This window comes from Tyto alba, unplaced genomic scaffold (assembly GCF_018691265.1).
Source record: "Tyto alba isolate M040663 unplaced genomic scaffold, T.alba_DEE_v4.0 Super-Scaffold_5, whole genome shotgun sequence".
Taxonomy (NCBI): domain Eukaryota; kingdom Metazoa; phylum Chordata; class Aves; order Strigiformes; family Tytonidae; genus Tyto; species Tyto alba.
Genome location: NW_024881326.1, coordinates 12,166,395 through 12,190,831, shown reverse-complemented (window position 1 = coordinate 12,190,831; position 24,437 = coordinate 12,166,395). Strand labels below are relative to the sequence as shown.

Genomic DNA, 24,437 nt, shown 5'->3' with positions numbered 1-24,437 from the left:
TGACACTTCGCTACGTGTTTCCATGTGGCTGCGGAGCCATTTAGCTTCCAGGAGAAACCGAATCGTGACTCTGCGGCTCGCAGTGAGGCCGCAGTGGGAAGGTCCCGGCTCTGCCATGGCGTCGCTCGGCCCTTCCGGACTCCGCTTCCCAGCGGCCTCTGCGCGGCGGGCGCTGCTGGGCGCTGCGGCCGCGGGCGCTGCTGGGAGTTGTAGTCGCGGGCGGCGAAGGTTGTGCAGCCGCGGCCATGAGGAGGTGAGCGGGGCGGGCTGGGGTGGGAGCGGGCCTGGGGCGGTCTCTGCTGGTCCCAGCGACGTGTTAAAGCAGGCAGCGTGGAGGGAGTGTTAGCCTTTCCTCCGGGGATTCACCGGCGCCTCACCGGGCACGACGTTCCTGTGGAGACAGTGATGCCGTGGGAAGCAGCTTTCTTGCGGCGTCACACCCTCCTGGAGCTGCCGTGCTCCCAAAAGCGGCAAGTGGCAGCGAAAACTTTCACCTGAAACTGGGCACCCTCGCTGGTGCAGAGCTCCATCAGGTGGAGCTTAGGTCAAGTAATTTTGCTTCCTTGTTGTGCTTTAAATCCTGTAAAAACAGCGAAGGAGGAGGAGCGGCTGTAGCAGTGGTGCATTTTGAGTGGTGTTTTCCCCTTTGCCTTACTGAGCACCTCTGTGCTGTGCTTGTGTGCCCCAGGGTCAACAGCAGCCTGTCCAGCGATGAGCTGCTCCTGGAAGACTTGGAGACGGAAGGAGAGAGGCAGCTGAAGAGCCTCCTTCACCACCAGCTCGATACCACTGTCTCCATCGAGCAGTAAGTCCTGATCTGCCCCCGGGGGCCGTGCCAGGGCCTGATGAGCAGTGTCTGGCAGCAGCAGGTCACCTGGCTGGGGCCTCCTCCCTGGGCAGATGTTTGGTTCAGGCTGTTGTCTGCCAAAACAGCTGCACAAACCCTTCCTCTTTTGGGTCTCCTGCCTGGACACCCCAGCAGGTGATAAGCACGCCGTCTGCTGGAGCAAATGCTGGTGGTAACATATTTTTATCTGAAAATAACCAATTTGCCTGGGCCAGATGCAGGGGTGAGTTTCTAAGCTGGAGAGCTCATCCCCACCAGGCTGGCCTGTGTTAACAGTGGGGTGTTACAGTGTCACTAGGTGCCTCTTGCATGTGTTCGGGCAGCTTCCTGCTCTGTGGGATCTTGTGGGCTTGGAGAAGGGTTGGGAGACTATAGACTATGGCTTAATTGTGGTTTTGAAACAGCAGCTCTACCTAAGTGCAGCAGGACCAAGCATGGTTGGGGGGAGAGGTCAGCCCCTTCCTATTCCCGCAGTTTCCCAGTGCTAAGTTATTTCTGCTGTTCTGTTGCTTTGGGCTACAGGTGCAAGTCAAAGCGGAGATGCTTTGCCCCAGCAGCTTTTTACAAGCCATTTGGGGAAGAGGCTGCGGGGGCTTTGACCTTGTCGCAGTTCCAGGCCCTGCAGGAGAGCAACAAAGAAACTGCCTCTCTCCGGGAACTGGGGCTCTCTGACTCAGAGATCCTACTCTGGAAGAACCGGGCTTCAACAGGGAAGGTAAGCATGTTCTCTGATATGAACATGGTGACATCCCTCTAACCCCATGGCCTGTGGCACTCTGATAGAAAATTTGAATTCTTTTTAAGCCATCTGGTAAAGAACGGCTGCTCCATGTATCTCTTGCCTTTAGGCCAGCATGATCCCACATTTCTTCTGGCCTGTTTTATTTGGTGGAATGATCTGTACTAAAAGCTATGGGAGAGAGAAGAGTTGGTCCTTTGGAACACAGCAGAGACCGACTGTATTCCTGCCTTTGCCTTGATGGTCTCAAGCAAATAATTTCGCCTGGTTTTACCTGTGTAAGAAGGATTTAAAGGCTGGAGGAGAAAAAGGAGGAAACATTTCAGAGTGCCTCAGCTTCCTCCTTCTGACACATCCCTGGATCCCATGGCTGGCTTGAGATAGCTGTCTGTAGGGAGGGTCTTGTACATTCCCCTGAGAGGCTTGCAGATGCTTCAAAGGACTTGAAACAGCTATGTAAATAAAGCAATGCAGAGCTGTTAGGCCAAGTGTGTGATTACAGTGACATGCTCCTCTTTGGGTGCAGTTTGCAGCAGAGCAGCGTCAAAACAGGTTTCTCCCCTTCCTCTACCTTCACCCTTTCTTTCACTTGCCAGAGACATGGGGCTTTTGGGGTTGTCCTGTGTCAGGTGCACTGGAGTGTCCTGCTCTTAATTTGGTAAACTGGAAGGTGCAAAACAGGACTTGGGCTGACCCTTGGTTTCCCTCTGTCTCTCCTCCTCTTACTGAGCAATATCTGTGTGCAGGAGGAAGTCATCTGTGCTAATCATGGGTTTGTCTCTCTTCAGCTGAAGTAATTTCTTGCTTTAGTGTTTAAATGCAAACCCAGCCCTTGTGTGGCATGCATTAAAACTTGGATTAGAGAGGGGTGGTGTTAATTTAAGAATGAAAATTAATGTCAACAGTATCAGCTGCTGTATTTGGTATCAAAAAACTTCTGGGATGTTTAGAAATAAAGATTAGCGTGGAAAACTACTCTGACAGAAAGAACCAGTGACATTATGGTACATCTTCTACAGCTTGTGGGAGAAGAAGAATATTTAGAGAGAAAGCCCAAGTCAGGTAGTGATGTGCACCTTTGTATGTGGAGGCCCTGAGTGAAAGATTCCACCAAGGAGGAATCAGCTGAGACAGAGAGGACTTCAGATTGCCTGTGGAGCTCTCATCGAAGTACCAAGTGCAGGCTTTTGTTATTTTCAGCTGCTAAGTTGCTGCTTTTTTGAAAACAAAGTACTACAAATGATTTCCCACAATTGCCTTTCTGTATAAACAGCCTTTTGTGCCCCAGGGAAGCTGTGAAGTGGTGAATGGAAACCGTGCAGATGTGGGCCCATGCAGTGAGGTGGGAAGGGAAAGGTACCCATAGGAAAGTCTTTGTTAGATTGTGCTCAGTGCAGGGAGAAAGCCTGGTTTCTTGTCTGAGGCAGAAGGATCTGCCACAGTAATTCTTGAATGGAATTTGAGAAAAGAAAATCCACCTACAGCCCGTAAAAGTGTGTTCTCTGGATTCTGATAGAGTTGGATGGGGGAACAGAAATTCCCCTCCAGAAGTTGGGGTATGTCTCTGTGCTTTGGTAGCACAAGTGGTGAATCTTAGCAGTGCCCTGGCCCTGTGCATTGCGGTTTATTTATAACAGGAATGCTCACTCATGGCCAGGTTAGCTATTAGGTCTGTGCTGCAGTAGCTGGATGGTTTCTGGGAGCTGGCTCATGTGAAGCAGGTCAGAGGTTTAGTCCTCATCATAAACCTCCCCTCAAGTGCCAAACAGCAGCTTGGGGTCCACTTTTCAACAAGTAAGGTTCTCTCAGTGATGCCAGCCCATAGACCAAAAAGCTAGTGGAAACTTGAGTTCAGGGATGCTATAGGCATGGCAAAAGAAATGCCAAAGGGGATTGAGCAGTTATTGTAGGTGACCTCAGAAAATGGCAGAGACACAGTCTGCTGGGACAGAGGGACACAGGCTGTGGAAAGGGAAGCAGCACAGAAGAGTCAGGAGAAAGGGGCTATTTCTTCACTTCTCAGGCACTGAGGCTTGCTATATAGTTGTATTTCTGTCTTCCAGGGCTCTGGACTGGGAGCAGCCCCGGAGGCCATGCAGGACCGACTCCATGCCATCCAGGAGAAGATGGAAGAGCATCAGCGCATACTTGCTCTGCCCCAGAGGTTTGCTGGCAGCAAGCAGCTGAGCCGGCGGGAGATGGAGATTGAAAATGCCCTCTTTCAGGGAACAGACCGCCACTCCTTCCTCCGGGCACTCTACCACGAAGGTTTGTGGGCTCAAGGCTGTTCCTGCCTTTGCTCCAGCACAGAGAGCTGGGGTGTGTGGGAGTCCAACACATTTCTGTCTGGCTTTCTGTCCCTGAAGACACGATTCTGGTTTGGCACTGTGTGGGAGGAGATATTTTCCTCTCTTACATGAGCAGACAGAGGGTGGGCTCTCTGAAGGGTTTAATGTAGAGGCTTGTAAAGTCCGTCTCTGGTTGGAGAGCATGAATCTCGTTGATGTACTGCTGCATGTACTGCAGAGCCCAGCTCAGTATGTGGAAGAGCAGCTGGGGTTATGCATTGGCAGAGCCCAGAGTTCCCCACCGAGTTGCGCTGAGTGACATGAGGTGCCTGTGTGGGGCTGAAGATTGTCCCTTCTCTGATTTAACTGCAGTCTAGCAAGGATGGGAGGGAAGCAGAGGCACAGAGCAGGAAAGAGTAGGAGTGACTTGTTAAAGGCTCCCCCCAGTAGCCAAAGTGGAATTGGAGTTCAGTTACTCATTCCTAGTACCATGTCCAGGGGATGACAGCACTTCTCGCCCCAGCAGTGTTGTCCCCAAGTTGGTGGCTTAATATGACTTTTCCGCATGGACAGTCAAGGTGTTGTCCAGAGATGACAGAAACTGCTCCAGTCTGCTTTAGCTGGAGAACATGTAAGCATGAAGCTCCAGCCCAGACTGATTTTTGTATGTAAAACAGTATTAAATAAAAGATGAGGAGGAACTTCTAAATGCCAGTTCTTAACTCCTAAAACACCACTTTGATCAGTGTTGATGCTGTTCAACCTATAATGTCCAGCTGACCCAGTGTCCTCTGGCCCTTGCTCCCTCCTTTGGTGTCAGTGTTGTGGCTTTTAGCAAGACCAAGAGGCAGCAAGGTTGAGGCTTGTAGACTGGGAGATGCCCCTCCCACTTCTGTCCTGATCTCCATTAAATAAAGGAGATATCATTGGTCAGTCCATGCCATGGACCTTCTTTAAATCCAGGACCTTTATCTGATGTCCCTGGAACCAAAAAGTTTACGTTCCACATAGCAGTGTAGAAAGGTGGCATGGCACATTGTGGCCGTGCATGCGGGAGGAGGAAGATGTGTTGAAGGAGTCACTAGAATGTGCTGAGATGTGACTGCATATAAGCTAGAGAGGACATCTCTGGAAGAAATGAGCTCTGTACAAAGCCCTGGTGGAGCTGCTGCTCTCTGCAGATTCATCCTGAGCTGGGACACCAGCACTTGCTGGCTGCTGAGGCTATTCTTAGTTTAAATAACCTGCAGGGCCTGGTTGGCAGATGTATGGAGGCAGGGTCAGAACATGGTTTCTCCTGTCTGTGTCTCCTCCTGCAGTCTATGCTTTTTCCAGGTTCTTGGTGGTAGTCACATTACCATGTTTCTCCGTTGTGGATTAGATGACACTCAGAAGAGAGTAACAGATGAAAAGGACCCCATGATTCATCTAGAGAGTGTTTACCAAGAGCTGCTGAGCAAGAAGTGGCCTGAAGAAGTCCAGCCTACCAAGAGTGACCCATGCTTGTGCCCTTCCTTGGCCCCGCAAGGGCCTGTGACTGAGGAATCATTGCTTCCAGACCAGAAAGAGCAGGCAGAACAGGCCAGAAGTGCCAGCCTTCCCGAAACCAGGCCCCACCAGTCCCCTCCAAGGCTTGTGGTTATCAAAGAGCCTGTAGAGTTTGTCCCAGAAGAGGAGATCTGCAAGAACCGTCTCTCTAAGGAAGAACTGTGTAATATACCCAGGTTCTCATCCTACCATCCTGGGGAGCCCAGCAAGGTACGTTGAGATGAGCCAGGATTTATTAGTCTTCCTCATGAGCATGCCCTGAAACTGCTTCAGCAGGCAAAGGCTCCTCTTTGCTGTTGCCTGAAGGGTGCCTGATTGATTCTTCTGGCCAAGGGAGAGCAGCTCCTACTCTGAGAGGGAAGTGGACCTTTGGCTCTAGTGGGAAGTCACTTGGCCTGGCAAAGAGCTGTACTTCAGCCCCAGCCTTTCCTGGCTCTGACAGGTCACTAGTCAAGATGTGCTCTTCTTGTTTGGGCCTGACTGAGACCAGCTGTGACTTTACTGCAACTGTGCTTGACCTGTAGCTGGAGTTTGTGTTTTATGAATAACTAGAGCTATCGGCACTTGGTACAGGCAAGCATGATGATGCCTTTCTGTCCCGAGCTGCCTTTCTCCATACACCCACCTGTCTTCCAAACTCCACCATTAGCATGCAGGTGGAAGAAGGACTCTGGGATGGCAGAGGGGCTGAACTGATTCATACCTTTGAGGTATATGGACTTGGGAGCAGATTGAAAGGTGTTTGTTTGCATGGCACAGGCCGGCTGACCCTCCATGTCTCTGGAACAGGTGCTGTATTTGAAGAACCTGGGCCCTCGAGTGACGATGAAGGACTTGGTGTCCTTATTTGCTCGGTTCCAGAAGGAAGACAGACAACCGATCCAATTCCGCCTCCTGAGTGGCCGGATGAGGGGTCAGGCTTTTATCACCTTTCCCGGTGAGTTGCTGCCTCATGCCTCTCAGTTCTTCCCTGACCCAAGAAGGTGCCACATCTTCCCACAGGGCACTGGGCTGACACCAAGCCTGCCCTCTAAGGAGAAAAGAGGGGAGTTTACTCCCTCTTCTTCCTGTCATGTCATAGTCTTTTTCCTGGGTTGTAAGAGGATTCATCAAAACAGAAGAGATGCAGCCTGTGACATGCTGTATTTATACTCGGGACCTCACTGTGGCTGGAGGATCCCTGCACCGCACTGTATCGCAGTGCAGGCTGAGGGTCTGTGAGCCAGGAGCATCTGTCTGAACACCACACGTGTCTGTGACACAACGTGCCGTGTAACCTGCACCCATTTTGCTGTCTTGTTGCAGATATCCAGTCAGCCCAGGATGCCATGCTGTTGGTGAATGGGTACAATCTGCAGGGGAGGCCGCTGGTGATTGAATTTGGGAAAAACAAGGGGCATTCGCCAGAGGCTGACTCTGCCATCCCCTGCTCTTCTGCTGGAGAGAACCCCCCTGCCAAGTAAGGGATGGATAACCAGGAACCTTGTGGATTTCCATGGGCCATGGGAACTCCTTGGTTGTAACTGGGACAGTGAAGAACTGTTGGGAGTTAACTTGCAGGTCCATAAATCTCAAAGTGGGGAAGAGAGCGAGCTGTGGACTAGGCTCTTCCTTGACAGAGGTGGGTACTGTCTTTACATGGTTTGGGTGTACTGTCTTTTTCCTCCTGTTCTACATGTGTGTCTGCCTTCTCAGCCCTTTGTGGCAAGAAGGGAGGGAGCAAGCCATGTAAATAAATATATTTATTACAGTATTTCCTTAGTTTGTATTTATTCACATTTGTCCTGCACAAGTCTTCTAGAGCCAAGTGTGCTGCACTTTGCTGATGCAGGACTGTGTCAGCAGAATTCAGGCCTGGCCTCTTGTGCTGGGAGCTGGCGTACCTGACTAGTGTTGGAGCTGGTGGGGCTGCTGCTCTGTATCTGGTAGGACAAGAAAAAAGGCTGCCCCTCTTGTCCCAGATATTTGGCTGCACAGGTATCTAGTTACACAGGTGCTTTATGATCACAAATATGTTTTGGCTCCTCACTATTGATCCCCATAAAGCTCTGTGGCACGGAGGATGGTTGCTGTGGTGGGGTACCATTGTGGCAGACTCCATGGTTTATCTGCTGACCTGTTTTAGTGGTTTTTGTGAACAAGGCAAGCTAATGTCATATGCTTCCCACGGTATTCCAGCATTCCCGGGAGAGCAACATCCAAGCTCTTGGTGATGGTGGCTGAGGGAACCAGGCTCTCCTACCAAAGCAAGTTTCAGAGTTCCTCTGTGTACCTAAATGCAGCCATGGCAGAGAATGTTCCCAAGGGTCACTGTTTTTCTCCCTGCTGCCATTATCTCCTCCAGGCTGCGTGATTCCCCTCACAACTGTTCCGGTAAATGCACTTACAGTAACACAGATGCACTGATCTGGCCAAGGCTGCGCTGGATCTACAAGGAAGTGATTCTGATTCAGAACAAGCTGAAAAATTGAAAGAGAAAAGGGGCTGTGGAGTTGCTGAGCATCAGCTTTGGTCCCATGCTGGCAGGCTTTGCCCAGCCCAAGCTTGAGGAGCTGGCATCGCTGTGGGGGTGGTTCTGGGCTCCAGAGCTGCGAACAGACCACACTCTGCCTGCCCTGTCCGAGCAGGAGAGGGGGGGCCATGGCAGAGGTCAGCCCCTGGAGCTGCTTTCAACCACATCCCCGGGAGAGTCACCCAGGCCCAGGCCTGTCAGGGCCCTTGTGTCCCTGGCGGTCCGTGCCCTGGGCTGAGGCTGCTGCCACCCACCCACCCACCCACCCAGGCTGGGGTTTGCTGACACAGCCTGTGCCAGCTCAGCCTGAGTGCTGTGACCGCCGCCAGCTTCTGGTTTCTGGCACCTTCACCCGCTGAGGGGAGAGGCTGGGGCCTCCCCACACGGTTCCCCCAGTGCTGCCGGCTAGCCTGAGCCGCGGCTCGGCACTGCCTGCCGCCATCTTGTCCAGCATCAGGCGCCGCCATGTTGCTGCGCCCGGCAGGGGAGGGAGGGGCGGTAACACTTTGCCGGCCCGTGTGGGAGCCGTAGGGAACCGCCGCGCAGGGGCTGCTGTCCCGTGGCTTGTGGCGGGCTCAGGGAGCCAGGGACATGGCTATGGCCAGCCAGGCCGGCACTGAGCGGGGCATGTGCCCCGCCAGCACTGACTGCTGCTGTCTCTGTCTCCACAGCTCGGCCCTTGCTACCTGCAGAGCTGCAGCACCATCTACACGTGGCCCTTCAGTGCCCTGGCTGAGCTGTTCCCCACCCGACACAGTGGGGAGAGGGCCCACAGCTGGGCCCTCCCGGACACGGCTCAGTGCACCCTGACAGAGTCTGTGACCTGCGCCCAGGCTTCAGCCCCAACCCCGGGCTGGCCGGTACCGGAGCTCAGGCTGTGGTGTGTTTTAAAAAAATATCCACACGGATTTACTAAGCAGCATCTCTGTAACATGTGTGATACACTGAGGGGATGTGGAGATCGTGAAGGTTTTATTAGTACTTGCTGTGGTGGTTGCTGGGTGGATTTGCACTGCTCGCCCGCAACTCCCTCAGCCCCGGCAGCAGCGGTCACTGTTCATCAGTATCTACGTTGCGGCGTGACCCCATGTGCTTGATGTTCCCTACCACCCAGAGGTTTAGCCAGCGTGCCACCTCCCTTCCCAGACATCAACCTCCTGTTTGGAAGAGGGGGTTTGGGAAACTGCTTTTGCTTCTTGGAACTGACCTGAAGGCAAAGAGGGTTTGGGAGGGAACAAGGATGACATACCGTTATTTCTTACTGCCTAGATTTCTTCTTTCCACAGACAATGTGCATCACAGTGTGACAGCTGCTTTTCTGCGTTGATGTTACGGAGCAAAAGGGTCACCTTTGTCTAACTTCTACGTATAACGGGGCAGGAATGACTCCTTGCAAACCCTACTGCATGCTCAGGTTATGGGCTATGAGCCCTCCCATATCCAGTTGCTGGGCTGGATTCTCCTCTCTCCTGTGAGCATGGCCACTGGCCTTTACCTTCCTGTCATAAGCACCCCATGTTACTGTATACACCTCTCCCTTCTTTTTCCTTACCTTCCCAGTACACAGAAGTGCAAAATAACTGCTCTTATATGTGTACATAGTCTGTCTCAATGCGTAATGAGTGGTCTAGGGAATCACAGCAAACTTTTTACTTGTAGAACATCCTAACATAAGTCATTTGACTCCTTGGTGTGCAAATTGAAATAAGCAGAGGAGGTGCTTTTGTGCTGGGACATAGAGAAGTTCTGCATAAAACTGAACATCCGTGTCTGAAGTCAAACCATGAGTCCTTTTCTGTAGACTCGTGTTATGGAGGAGTTTCACCTCTTGTGTGTCTCACCCTGTGGATGCTGCAATAAGTTACGGCTTTAGAGGATGTGTTTATATCATGTTAATTTTTCTATGTGAAATGTTTTTCTATAGCAATGAGGGAGAATGAGACAGGCTAATAGCAAGAAATTTAAAGTGTAATATTGTGTGATAAGGAATTTCAGTTTAGTAGGGCTTGTCTTTTAGTTACATAACTAACTTCATTGAAAATAGGTTTTAAGCTCTTACTCAACCAACCAGTGATGTGGGCCATATAATTTTACCAGGGAATTTTGAGGCCAAACACATAAAGGCCTTTGCCAGGGTTTTTTTGCCAAAGCAGCTCTGCCTTCTTGATGCTCCTTTGATTGTCTTTTGGACTAGACATTTTTAAGGCTGGAGGAAGGAGTCTTTTGATGTGAAACTTCTGTCCTTTCTCTTTTTCTATAGCTTATCCACAGGTGTGAAGGGGCTGGGGCTTGGTTTTGTTTCTGTATGATCATTCTGTTTGACATAAGAAGAATGTCAGGGAGCAAAGCAGAGAAAATAGTTTCTTTAAATGCAGCAGATGTATAACCACAGCACTTCAGAAAAGTGAGTAGGGTTCAGGAAATAAAAAATAGAGGCCCTGACCCCTTCCTGCCCTGTCATTGTGTGCAGTGGAGGAGGGCCACCCCCTTGCAGGTACGAACTGTCCCAAAGGGGACAGTGAATGGTGGGCCTTGGTGCAGAATTATGAAGAACAGGCACATGGGCTTTCCCTCTCTGGCAGTTGGCCTGGATGTGCAGTGCTGGAAACAGGTTGCTCTGCTCCTCTGTTTCTTGATTTCCCTGTTTGTAATGTAAAACAAGTTGTGGGGGTGCTTAGGGTAAATTAGGGTTTGAAGTCCTTCCCTACGTGCTAAAGAAATTTTCCTTGTGAGTAACTCTTCCTGACCATTTACGTGGTTCTTCAGAGATGAAGGCAGTATAGGACTGGCAGGATTTGGTTTCTTTACCAGCAATGCAGTCATCATGAGTCTTCCCTGTTGAACAGGAGCTAAACTCCCTTTGCAAAAGTTAAGAGCGGTAATGTGGACCTGTGCCTGGAGTGAGGCAGGCACTCACCATTTTCAGCCCCTTTCTGTTTCTCTTGCTTTCAGCTTTGGTTTCACAGAGAAGACCGTGAAGAGAGATCACCTGTTCATTGGATTGTGTGGCTTCAAGCCTGGCTCCGTGTGGCTGGGGAAGGATGCCTTCATCTTCACCAGGCTGGAGGGTCTCTCAGCGTGGTGCTGCTTTTCTAGATGTGCATGGACTGTGTCCATGCTGAGACTGATTATCCCACTGATGGTGTTCAACCAGCAAAACAGTGTCCTCCCTTGGCTGAGTGGCCAGGCTGATACCCTTCTCCAAAGGGACACAGGGGCCAGTGGCACTGCCGTGATGCTGAGGGCACAGGCTGCCTGTGACTGTCCCTTGGCCATGTGTGCACAGCACAGTATTTGGGGAGGGTGAGAATAACTGTGATCAGTGCTGTACTTGGAGAATACCTGTGGCAGGCCTTGCTGTTAACACACTGCCATGCAGCATTACTCCCTTTTTCTTGGGCTAGAACTTGTTGCATGTCTGCTTGGGGGCATCTGCTGCTAACCTGGCTCCTGGAAAGCCTTTGCAGTCATGCCACCAACTTATGGGCTACCTGTTTCTGTCGCTTTCCACCCCACGATGCAGATGCACATACACAGCCCCTGCCCAGGAGCTATGCTCTCTGCTGGTTTTCTGCACTTGTAATGGCCTTTGGTGCCACCTGGGCATGCCTGCATACTTCCAGGCTGTGTTTCCTTCATGCCAAAAGGAGCTGAGAACATTCAGCTCCCCGGCACTGCTTGTACATTATCAGCTGGCATGACATTGCTGCCCCTCACAAAGCTTAATACTTTTAGGTGTTTTTCTTCAAAGCATCCTACTGCCATGTCTGTCCTGGCTCAGTCTTTCTCTGAGACCATCCTCCTGTAGTCTCTCCTGTGTCACACTTCTCTACAGCTGGATTTTTTTGTGCCCCTGTGGCAAAAGGGAGGTAGGTGGACTGGGCAACTCTCTTCTCCTTGACTCTGTGGCTTCTAGAGAAAATGATTGTTACTGAAGACTCTGTGCCTAGCCTGGATGTCATCCTGGACCATACCTTCTTCAACACCAGGGAGGAGCTGCTGGCACAGTTTGATGCTGTTTCAGGCAAAAAGGGCATGCACATCCTCATCTGGAACTGGGGCTGGGGCGTGAGGTGAGACAGTGGTGCCTTGAGGATGGGGAGGAGCTAAAAGCAGCGACAGCTTCAAGACAGCACCTGGCTGTGGAGACATTTTACATCAATGAAGGCCATGATGCTCTTGAAGGCTTTTGAATAACAGAAAAATAAGGGCTTTGAATAACAGAAAAATAAGGTAACAACAGACCTTGAAGGTTTGTGAATAACAGAAAAATAGGGTTTCTGAATAACAGAAAAATAAGGTAACAGCAGACCTTGAATAACAGAAAAATAAGGTAACAACAGACCTTGAAGGTTTGTGAATAACAGAAAAATAAAGCTTTGGAATAACAGAAAAATAAGAATGTTGTCAGTGAACAACAGAGGACTTTGGAAGAACGCCTGGAGCAAAAAAGTTATTGTGACAAAGGAAAAAAAAAGACATGCGTAGTTAGGCTAGCCAATCAAATGTTAGAATAGGTGTGTGAATAATGTATGTTAACCAATAAGCACTTATGTGGGGGTATTGACAACTTTGTAGGGGGATAAAAACGCAGCTTTCTGAATAATAAAGGGTCTTCGTTCTTAACATTGGAGTCTGTGTCATCAATCTCCTCACCTGGCCTGGGTGGTTCAAGCCTGCTGTCAGCCAGCCTGGCCACTGGAGGAACAAATACAGGGATTTCTTTCTCCTCCCTCTGTATAAATAAGTGCTTGGGGTGCCACACAGGCACTTAGAAGAGATGGATCTCATTTTGTCTGTCACAGGTGTGGTCTTTTTTTTTTCAGAGAAATCAATTAATACATTTACTTCCTTTTCCCATCTGTGCAATGGAACGTCCATATTTCTGTGTTATTGAGACTGTTCTGAAGTGTTCTGCTACTTTGGTGTTCTGCACAGAAATAACTGTAGTTAAATGACTGACTAATGAGATCCATGGAGCGTGTGAAATACACCGTTTTATCTGCTCCTCAGGAAGTTCCCTTGGGATCTTGATACAGAACAGCAGATCGGTGTGCCGATGATCGGAGGAGACTGTCCTTATTTCTGCGTTTGGTGTCTTTCAGAAATAAAGATGAGAAGCCAGAGCTGAATTTTGATACAGGCAAGCATGATATTTGAATAGCAGACTTCCTTGCAGACGCTGGGGAGATTCCCAGCAGAAAGGTTCTGCGCTGTCAGAAGATGGTTCCAGAGTTTTCTGGCCTGGAAATGGAGTGTTCATTGTGGGTATGTTGATGAGAGCTGAAAGGGAGCCAGATGGATCTTCCCCAGCTTTGTTCTATGCATGACTCACAGGGGATGAAAGACATTCAATCCAAACTAGATTTTGGGATCTCCTGGAAAACACCACATGCAACTAGAATTCTTCTGCCTGTTCTGTTGTGCTGGGCCCTTCCCAGGCATACTGCAGTATCTTGGACCTGAAGCCTCGCATGCAGATTGTTCTATGACAGAAGAAGGTGGACACTCAGCCAAATGCCCAGAGCTTGGCCAGTGTTGAACATGATTTTTACAAGCCAAGATTCATCATATCCTTCCTGCCACCTCTTGGCACTGTGCCCACAGCAGCCTCAGCACATTGAGGGGTTCCAGACCAACCTCACATCTGGGTTCAGGCCTGTCTGGTCTGACACAAAGAGAAACCCAGGATTCAAGTTAATATAAAGGCTGAATTATCTTCTCCTTCCTGTCTTCTGGTCACCTTTGAGAAGCCAAATCCTGCCGAGAAGCTTAGAAGGGAGTCCTCAGAGCTGCTTCTGCTGGAGCAGTGGGTGCTAGGGCTCATGGCTTACCTTGTGCATGAAGCCAGTTCCTGCCAGAGCCCAAGGCTGATGTGCTGTGTCAGGGGAGAATGAGGTGGGGAAAGGCTCGAGTCTTTTGCTGACTGGTCAGTTTTGCTCGGGAAAATATCCACTGAAATATATTTTAAATGACAGCATTATTCAATTCAGTGGAAAAAATACTGTATCAAAATGTAGATTGAGACTAGAAAAGCCTTTCTTCATGCTGAAGAAAGCAGAAAGCTCCTGTTCATCAGCAGCTGGTTGCTGACTTTTCCCATCTGACAAAAAGTTGGTCATTTGAGTTCTTGGAGCACGTTGCTTCTCATTCCCAACACCCGTTCCTTGGCCACCCCTGCTCTTTGGGAGAAAGATGACTTTTTTGGCTCACATGCGGACATGTGCTTTTAGAGCGCAGTGTCCACAGAACAGAACCCAGTATCTCCAAGTAAAGCCAAGTGCATAAAACAATCTATTCTTCAAATCTCTTCCAGAAAGAACTTTGCTTAAACTGTTTTTAACTACACCTGAGCATCTTTTATCCCTCTTCCTCCTATGTGCTTTAAAAGCCATTTTGTGTCATGAATATCTGTGCTTATGTTAATACAAAAAGATTGACCAAAGATGAAAAGGCATTACTTAAATTCTGTACCTACGTACTTAGGAATTAGAGAACCAACAAAGCAGAGATGCAACGGGTTAGAAACCTGTAGTGGTAGTGCCCAAGCAGTAGTGGTTTTGCACTTGCTTTCAAAGGTGCTTTGATGTTGCATAGCCAGTGTGCATAAAATAACAGATTCTCAAGATCTGGAGTTTAGCACCTGTGGTGTACAGGTGAAGTGGCATTGTATTGGAAAGCACATAATGACTATGTACATTGCAAATGCATGAACTCTGATTCTAAGTAAGCAAATTAAAATATATTCAGACAAAAAGTAGTTAATGAAATATTTTAATCCTAAACCTACAGTTCGCAACCTGATAATGGTCTGTCTACAACTGAATTTGTGAAACTGGAATCTGCTGAAGGAGAGCTCACTCTTTTTTGATGGACCTTAGTGTAATTGTTAGTTGATAAAATTTCTTCAGCCCTGACTGGATGTACTTGATTTGGTTTTGTAACATTGGTCATTTATCTTTTAATCACAAGTAAAATTGTTAGTCATTAGTTATCTCATTTGTGATATACTCCAAGGCAGTTTTCTTTGGTCAGATCTTGCCTGTTCTATTATCAGGGTAATAGAAATGCATATCAGAGTTTTTATTAAAGCTATAACCAAGGCATATTTTGACTTGGCAGTGACAGACTGGCTCTGCTCAGTACAGCTGTTTCCAACTCCCTTTCAATCACTTAAGTGTGTTCTTATCTATGATTGTTGGCTGCACTGGGGTTGTTGTTAGCAGGCCAAGGCTGAGCGCTTTTTTCCCACTGAAGAGGGAGAGTGGTGTGCTGAGGAGCGCAGCATGGTATGCTGCTTGATGCAGTGGCTTCTCTGGAGTGTTTCACTCCTTCCTGTGGAACCTGTGCATCTGCTCTGCTCCTCCTCCGGAGCTTGTTGTTTATTTCTTTCTTGACACATTTTCCCTCAGAGCAAAATGTTGAAGATCACCTTTGGATTCACCTACAAGAACAAAAAACACTATGGGATCATGACGTACCACAACAACTGGCTCATTAGATCCTATGAGAAGGTGGGCTGTCAAAGGAAGGTGGGTAGTTGGACTTGTCTTTTACCCCTTTTTATCTGGAAGAGGGGAGAATGGAGCTTTGCAAAAAGCAACCTTGTCTTAGATCCTTGCTTCTACATTGCCCGGTGTCCAGAGTTGAACAAGAAGACCTGGTGTGTCCCTAGGTTCAGATCAGTGTGTGTGCCTGCTGAAAGCAAAGCTGGAGAGGTCCACAGAGGAGACCAGATGCACAGAGGAGACAGAGATGCACTTAGGGGTGCTGAGGGAGGCACAGGTCTCCTACAGAGGCCCAGAGAAAGAAGAAATGAAAAGGTCAGAGCTGTGGGTTGGCTGGTTGGCAGTCCTTGTCATCCCTAAGGTGGGGAGGAGAGGGCAGGAGTCATCGTGGGCTGCTGTTTCCATAGGACACTGCTTCCCTGGTATCCATCACCCTGCTCTATAGGTAACTGGGTTATAAGTGAGAATCCTGCTGTTGTGAGGAGGTGAAATCACCAGATGAATCCAAGTAACTGATCCAGCTTCAAAGATGCCCTACAGAAAGGTGCTTTGTCCATACTGTGTCTGTCATATACTGTGGCATCTTGTTGCTGGATCCCTTACACAATGTTGGGTCTCTAATGGAGATAATGGCCCTGGCAGCCAAATGGGTGTTAGAGGGGCTGGGAGCTGACTTCTGCTGGTTGAGTCCCAAGGATGGTTATTGCTGGGGAATCCTGATTTAATACCTGGATGGTGGAACCTGCACAGAACAGACTCGGTTGTCTTACTGTGCCTCTTTCTTCTGGGCTAAGGCTTGGTTTTCTGTGGTGCAGCTGACATATCAAGGGCTGTCATTTACCCTTTTTAAAGCTTACTTTTTTCCCCTGACATCATCCCCTGCATCAATGCCCTGGCCTGCTTGGATCAGCAGTTTCACCTGTACTGTGAAGCTGAAGGCTGAATAAAAAGGTGCTTATGGAACTGCTGCCTTTCCCCCTTTTCTCAAAAAGATGATTGCAGTTCAGAGAGGAGATAGACCTCAGGGGAAAATGAGACATTTAACAGCAAGGTAAGTGGTAGATTGCAGTCTACTGCCCCACACCATGTTCTATCTTCTGTCCCTTCTTTGGGGTCTGTATTGAGGCCCTGTAGAAGGTCTTTGTGAGGTGCAATTTTCTAGAAGGAGCCCTGGCCAGAGCTAGTGGATCTGTCCAGGGAAGTCTGCTCTTCCCTCCCTTTTTGAGAGAGGGATCTGCAGGACTCAAATACTCCTTCATCCTTTAGTGTCCAGACAGAGAAAGGGAGCAGGGTGGAATGGAAGGAGTAACAGAAATCCTTGAAAAGTTGGTGTTTTTAAATACTTCTGGTTTCTGTGTATCTGTGTTAACACTTTCACGCCCTCGGAGCTAAATTCATCTCCACGTGTACAGTTCTCCAGCCCTATGGTCAGTCTGGATGGCAGCTGATGTGATTGCCTCTCCAGGGCTGGAGCACTCAGCTCTTTCTGTCTGTGAACTGCTCTGTACAGAGGATATCTTTACCCAAGAGAGAAAACATACCTTTTGGCTTCCAGCAAGGAAGCAGGATTCTGGCTGGGAGAATTTCTGTGGATACGTCTCACATTCTCTTCAACTCAAGGAGCAGGGAGAGCAGTTTGAGATATGATTGATTGATTGATTGATTGATTGATTGATTTTCAGCTTCTCTCACCCTCTCCTGAAACCCTTACTGCCTGTTATGAGAGAGCAATGTGGACTGTTCCCACACGGTGGCACTACATGCCTAGCTGAGGGGCTGCCTGGCCGTGACCCGAAATTGTCCCTTCTGCCCGGCCACGGGGGCTGCCCGCCGCTTGCCCGAGGAAGGACCCGCAATGGGGCTGCTGGGTCGTCGTAACAGTTGAGTGGACCTTGGCATCTCTCCCTCTATGGCCCTCTGCACATGATGCCGCTGGTTAGTGGATCACAGATCTGTCTGGGTGACCTTCTGTGCGTAGCAGGATCTTGGGGAGGGAGAAGGCCCCTTTTGAAAACATTGTGTGATAAGACCAGTACTGCTTATCCCTAGCTGGCTCAGAGCAGTAATTCTCAAAGCTGCTTCTCATTGTGATGGTGGGGCCAAACACCTCCTGTTGCTGCTGTTTTCCCTGCCTCAGCTCTTCCCCAGGCTCCTCTTGTTTCTCATCACTGCTGCCATTGTATCTGTGTGTAAATTCATACAGGAGCACAAAAGACATAGACAAAGGGCTCTCTGTGGCAATTCATGTTTCGAAGACTGCTGCAAATGGTGAAGCTCCCATTTGGATCTTCCCTTTAGGATGGAAGGCAAGACTTGACATATCACAGGTGGAGAATGCCCCATGCATCAGCAGTGGAGATAGAGGAGGAAGAGATTTGCAGGTTCTTAACACACAGGAGCAGGAGGATATAATGGAATGGGAGAATGTGAGAAGACCGGTGGAGAATATCCTTGTGGAACAGAAGATGACTTCAGCAGAGTGCTCCACTGCAAAGTAACAAATCTGTGGCTGTGCTTACTGCTGATTTGGAGTGTTTTGGAGAGAGCAGGTCAAAGTGAGTTGAGGAGTGACTTCTCCATAAAGAACGCAGTGGGCTTCTTCCTTGATCTGCTGACTTTTAACTTCTTCAGGCCTGGCAAAGCTCTTTTTATCTTGCTGATTGTGCTGGTTTTGGTTGGCATAGAGTTAATTTTCTACAAAGTAGCTCATATGGTGCTATGTTTTAGTATTGTGACTAAAACAGGCTTGATAACATACCTGAGTTTTTAGCTGTTGCTGAGCAGTGCTTACACAGTGCCAGGGCCTTTTCTGCTTCTCACACCACCCCACCAGCGAGTGGGCTGGAGATGCACAAGAAGTTGGGAAGGGACACAGCTGGGACAGCTGACTACAGTTGACCAAAGGGTGTCATCCTAGGCAACTGTTATGCATGACAGACCCCTGCTGTCCTGGAGATGGCTGAGCCCCTGTCTGCTGATGGGAAGTGGTGAATGAAGTCCTTGTTTTGCTTTACTTGCGTGTGTAGCTTTTGCTTTACCTATTAAACAGTCTTTATCTCAACCCACAAGTTTTTTCACTTTTACCCTTCTGACTGTCTCCCCCATCCAACTGGGTGGGGGGAGTGAGCAAGAGGCTGCATGGTGCTTAGTTGCTGGCTGGGGCCAAACCACGGCAGTTTGTTTTGACACCCAATGTGTGGGGCATGAAGGGTTTGAGATAATGACAGATTTGATTGGAATGTGCTAGATCAAATTTATAGCTGTTATTGCTGTTTAGCTATTAACTGACAGGTTCTGTGCTTGCCATGGGTCTTGCTTGTCTTACTGTATATAACAGTCGAGTGCTCATTAGTGGCTGCTTTTTGCTTTTGTTGCTTGCTGTACTGCTTATCATCTTACTCTGCTGTGCCTGGTAGCATTCTGATAACAGCAATGGCGACGCGCCTGGGCTGGCCAATGGCCAGGGCATTGCTGCCGTTTCTGTGCTGTTGTACTGGACAGACTGGAACTCCAGTGTGAACTCAAGTCGAAGGGGCTGTGACCTGCGGATTAGTCCACATGGGAGCAGGACACCCTGAAGCATCTATGGATAAACCCATGCCAGAACAGGTACACCTTGAAGTATCTGTGGCTATGGCTGTGTCCATGACACAATAGGTATACCTCTGAAGGGACTGTGGCCCAAGGATAAGTCCATGCTGAAGAAGGTACACCTTGAAGGATCTGTGGCTGTGCATGAGGTCATTCTGAAACACCTTGAAGTTCATGACACTGTTGGTACACTCCTGAAGGGACTCTGGCCATGGGTAAGGCTGTGCTGGAGCAGGTTCACTCCCGAAGGGACTGTGGCTATGGGTAAGGCCACACTGGACAGGTGCACCTCGAAGTGACTGTGGCTGTGGATGAGTCTGTGCTGCAGCAGGTGCATCCCTGCAGAGACTGTGGCGTGTAGCTAAGGCTCCACTTGGAGCAGGTACAACGCTGAGGGACTGCAATCCATGGAAAACTCCGAGTCAGAACAGGGGCAAGAGGAGGAGTTCATTGCAATGTTAAACCTGATGGTTGGGTCCAAAGCAATCAGGGGTGGAAATTGCAATGGAAATACCTTTAAACTGCTGTAAACCATTATTTGAGTTGCATGTTACAGGAATTACTACAGCAGGAACCAACTGAACCAATGGAGGACAAGCCTTACCAGAACCAGTGCAAGTGCAGCAGTGACCCAGCCTAAGCTGGCTTTGGTGACCAATAACTATGCCATGTGGGCTCTAAACACCTGCCTGCCAATGGGAAGTATTGAATGAATTCCTTATCTTGCTTTGCTTGTGCTCATGGCATTTGCTTTACCTACTAAACTGTCTTTATCTCAACCTGTGAGTTTTCTTGCTTTTACCCTTTTGATTTCTCTCCCCCATCCTGCTTAGGGGGGAGTGAGCGTGCGGCTGTGTGGGGCTTAGTTGCTGGTCAAGGTTAAACCATGATACCAATTGATACAATTCCTGTGCACGCACCCACCTCCCATTTCAGGAGGAGAAAATTAAGCATGAGAAGTGTTGCCTGAAAACAAAGTTCTTGAGAAATTCCAACAGGAACTGGCACTGCTCAGAGCTCAGAAGATGGAAGGTTTGCCCTGCAGCAAGAAATACACATTACTGCCAAGCTGTGCAGCAGAAGCTGAAAGCAAAGCTGGAGAGGTCCACAGAGGAGACCAGATGCACAGAGGAGACAGAGATGCACTTAGGGGTGCTGAGGGAGGCACAGGTCTCCTACAGAGGCCCAGAGAAAGAAGAAATGAAAAGGTCAGAGCTGTGGGTTGGCTGGTTGGCAGTCCTTGTCATCCCTAAGGTGGGGAGGAGAGGGCAGGAGTCATCGTGGGCTGCTGTTTCCATAGGACACTGCTTCCCTGGTATCCATCACCCTGCTCTATAGGTAACTGGGTTATAAGTGAGAATCCTGCTGTTGTGAGGAGGTGAAATCACCAGATGAATCCAAGTAACTGATCCAGCTTCAAGGATGCCCTACAGAAAGGTGCTTTGTCCATACTGTGTCTGTCATATACTGTGGCATCTTGTTGCTGGATCCCTTGCACAATGTAGGGTCTCTAATGGAGAAAAAAAATGGGATGGAGCAAGGAACCTCAGTGCACATGGTACTTCTGGTAGGAAGGGGGATAGCATCTGAGTGTGAGATGGGAGGTATCAGATCTAGGCTCTCGCCACTGACTCTCCTCTTTGCTTTTGTCTTCTTGCCTACAGTGTTATGGAGAAACTTAAGAACCTGCGTATGAATATGAGCTGGTTTCTTTCATTCATCCTCCCTTCCTTGGAACTCCAGAATATGAACTTTGAGTCACATCATGTGGATGACATCTACCAGACCATACTGGAGGAGACAAATCTCAAATTGGAGTAGTCCCTTCTCTCCCCTCACTGTGCCTTTTGCGCAAGATCATTATTAAAACCCTGGTTTCTTTACTTGTGCCCTAGGTCAATATTCTAGTGGGGCCTGGAGTTCTCCTCACCCTTCTCTGGTCTTGTAGGACCAGCATGGCTCTTCTGCTCCCCATTTCTGGGGGCTGGGGTTCCCCAGGCCATGGGAACCCAGAGGTAGTATAAGCAGAGGGGACTGCAGTATGGGCATGGCTCTGAACACAGCCAGGCTGGGTTGTGCCTGGCCAGCGGATATTCCCAACGGCCTCTTTGCTGCACTTCTTAGCATCTGGGTTGAGTAGCAGAGAGGCAGGGAGACCCTGGCAGTGGCTGCCCGGCTCCTGGGCAAGAAGTATCCCAGGAGAGCGTAGCCTGGGCACTCTGTGCCTGCACTGGAATCTTCTTGTGACTAACACAGCTGACTGGCTCGGGCTAGAGCAGCGTGGTGCTGAGGTTCAGGATTTGGACCCTTTCACTCTTGGAAGCAGTCTCAAGTTCATAGGTCTGATCAGCCCACGCAGCAGCTAAACTGGGTCCTGCCTGTGTTTTCCTCTTAAGTGCGTCTGTTTGTTTGTTAAATAATGTAGCAACACAAGGTTCCTTGAACTAAATTTATCTTTCCGTGTAGCTATGGGAACAGTCAGTGGTACAGTGATGCTGGGGCTTGCAGTCAGATCTGCTGCAAGGCTCTGGGCTAGTGTGGCTGAGCCCAGCTTCTTTCAGCAGATGCTGTCCTGCGTGGGAGCTTCACCTTTAAACTTTCTTTTTAGGCTTATTTTCTTAGACTCTTCTTTAGCCAGCAGCATGACCATCCTTTTAACCTGAAAAATGTCAAGGACCACAGGTTGTTTGGAGAAAGACATGGAGTTCAAGAGTAGTCAGACATGACGTGGGAACAACTGCACTCAGACCAAGGGATGCTGCAGCTCCCTGTCCTGCCTCCAGCCTGGTTCATGGGAAGAAACTAAGCAAGGGCAAGTGCATGTAGTTCAATATTGTTCAAGCCTATATTTATTTCCAGCTCAGAAGCTTCCTGAATCTAACATGGTTTCCTACAGGTATAAAATGACTGGCTTAAGGGAACTGAGGAGAAGCCCCCTTTGCAGTCATGAATTCACTGTCCTTCCTGAAGCACATTCTCTCGCTCAGATGTTGGATATGGAGGAGAGGGTGTGTGCATGACCAGAACAGCATTGCTCCTTTGACTCAAACACTTCATTTATCCTGGAAAGGCACAAAACCATGTGACAGAAACCAGCAGCTTAGGCGGTATCTCCAAACATGGGTAGTATGTGTTGCCTGAAAATCAGAGTTGAGCAACACAGCTATGTGGACAGAGGGTGCCCCATTCTGCACAGTAAGGACTTTGTCACGTCCTTTCCCCCATGGCTGCACTTACATTACCACATATCCTACTTTCACTGTTGCTAGTGGAGATAGAAAGGTCGTGTCTATACAACTGTGTTTTTTTCTGCAGTCTGTAGGTGCTGTCTCTCTCCACCGTTCCTGATTTCCTGTCTGGTTGAATCCTGTTTTGTTTTCAGCTCATGTTTCTAGATCTCAGAGCTGTTTCTGTGACCTCTCTTGACATTTTCAGATTGTGTTGTTTACTATGTTTTCAGGTCAGTACTGCAGATGGTAACACTTCAGCTTGAAGGTAGCTCCCTTATCTCCCCCCATTCATAGTTTGAAGGTAGCATTTCTTATCTCCATTCATGCTTGTTTTTTTGCTTTTAACATCTCACCAGCTGGTCCTCAAACCACAGGACTATGCCCCCATCCCATTTAATTTTCAATAGAGCTGTTGAGATTGAATCTGCACCAGGATATCCCAATGAGTCGAAGTTTTCCTTTCACAATGTTTGGGATACTTGCATTAGTTTTTATGGTTGCATGAAACATGGTTTCTGAGGTGCAAAATAGCCAGCGATCTTGGGGAGCTGATCATGCTAGGAAATTTTATCCCAAAAGTCAGTCATCCTTTGAAGCATCTACCCTGGGCAGGGGAAGAGTCAGACCTTTATTTTCTTCTCAAAAGCTGCTTCTAAAGTGGGAAATGTCCACACCTCCTTCAGGCTTGATCTCAATGCTCTTCACAGCACATATGTGTTGAGCTAGTAATCTTAGCTGCTTCTGCTCCTCTTTGCGTCTTGTTTATTCCATCCCATTATAACTACCCCTAGGATCTAACCTTTATCCCTAATACTGCTTGACCTTATTTTCTTAGAAGATTATTCACAGACATCCTCAATGTTTGTCATGTCATGTGTGGAGCCCTTGGGCTAGACCCTGTCTGCGGGAAGTAGCTGTGGCACAGCCTGTGCAACTCGAAGCTCGTCCTGGTTAATTCCTGCCACCCAGGGAAAGGAGAATGTATTTGCATGATGTACAGAAAACAGACACTCGGGTGTTAGTGACAGGAATGGGTTTTGCTGAATGAGGAGGTGGTGAGCAAAGGGCAGCTTTGATGCAAGCATCAATCGGCAGAAATCCGTGAGCCTACGGAAGCGTTTAACAGCTTGTGAACAGTTAGCAGGCTTCATACTCTCACCTCTCTGTGTCTTGCATTACCAGCAAAGCAAAATATGTGCTCCTTGCAGTAATATGTGGGTCTTTTGACATTTCTTGAGCTGATTTGTTTTCCTCTGTGTAAAGAAATAACACACAAAGTGGTTTTGCGATGGAGTGTTTCCTAAATGGATGTAACTTGGCAAACAGTGCAGCTATTAATTTTCCTTAGATAAGGTGGTATCAAAGAACCTGGTTTTGAAACTTGGCACTTCTCTCCTGCATCTTTCAAAGCTTGCTCAACAGTGCCTGTGCCAGAAGGTTAATGCCATAGTAGTTTGGGGGGATTAAGTTGTGTAGTGAAGATAAATACTTATTGCAGGTGAGGAGGTCAGAAAAGCATCTCAAAGATAAGGCTGTTTGGCAAAGCCTTCTTCCAGAGCTCTCTGCATCCTCCCTGTCAGTACTGTGCTGTGCCTTGTGAAGTCCCAGGGCTGCAGCCAGCAGCCCTAGCAAGGCTCAGGGTGGGGGAAACCCAGCCTGTCCTGCCCTTGCTTCCCAGCGTTGCATGAGAGGTTGTTGTGGTTTGGGCGACTAAGCACCGTGCGGCTGCTTGCTTACTCCTTCCCTCCAACATCCCCACCAGTGGGATGGGAAAGATAATTGGAAGACAAAAAAAAAAAAACAAACCCTCATGGATCGAGATAAGGACAGTTTAATAGGACACCATAAGAAGAGAAAAAATAACAACAACCACGACAATATTAATAAAAGAGTATACAAAGTGAGTGATTCCCAATGCAATTGCTCACCACCTGGGACCAGATGCCCAGCCTGTTCTTGAGCTGCAATCCCAAATCCCACCTACCCCCAGGCCAGCTCCCCCAGTTATATACTGGGCATGACATCATACGGTATCCAATATCTCCTGACTAGTTCAGGCCAGCTGTGCTGGCTGTGCCCCCTCCCAACTTCTTGTGAACACTAACCCTATCCCAGCCGAACCCAGGACAGAGGTGTGCAGGAGCAGGCAGGTGGTGTGAGCACCCAGGGAAGAA

The 24,437-nt window shown here is 48.8% G+C and overlaps 2 protein-coding genes and 1 long non-coding RNA gene across 3 annotated transcripts; all 3 read left to right on the top strand.

Annotated features, from left to right (window-relative positions):
- Window positions 1-188: 188 nt before the first annotated feature.
- On the top strand, window positions 189-7,175 carry RBM41 (RNA binding motif protein 41). Its single transcript, XM_032996009.1, has 7 exons — window positions 189-253; window positions 689-805; window positions 1,370-1,562; window positions 3,650-3,854; window positions 5,256-5,632; window positions 6,212-6,359; window positions 6,728-7,175. Exons 1-7 carry the CDS (start codon window positions 246-248, stop codon window positions 6,883-6,885), a joined length of 1,206 nt encoding a protein of 401 aa, XP_032851900.1. The 5' UTR covers window positions 189-245; the 3' UTR covers window positions 6,886-7,175.
- Window positions 7,176-8,810: 1,635 nt separating this feature from the next.
- Window positions 8,811-12,199, top strand: MORC4 (MORC family CW-type zinc finger 4). The gene is made up of 3 exons (XM_032996014.2): window positions 8,811-9,348; window positions 10,887-11,095; window positions 11,851-12,199. The coding sequence occupies exons 1-3, from the start codon at window positions 9,317-9,319 to the stop codon at window positions 12,009-12,011; spliced, it is 402 nt and encodes a 133-aa protein (XP_032851905.1). The 5' UTR covers window positions 8,811-9,316; the 3' UTR covers window positions 12,012-12,199.
- An 8,104-nt stretch (window positions 12,200-20,303) lies between these two features.
- Window positions 20,304-20,916, top strand: LOC116962419. The gene is made up of 2 exons (XR_006166914.1): window positions 20,304-20,591; window positions 20,698-20,916. It is a non-coding gene; the product is annotated as an uncharacterized LOC116962419 (long non-coding RNA).
- Window positions 20,917-24,437: the final 3,521 nt, after the last annotated feature.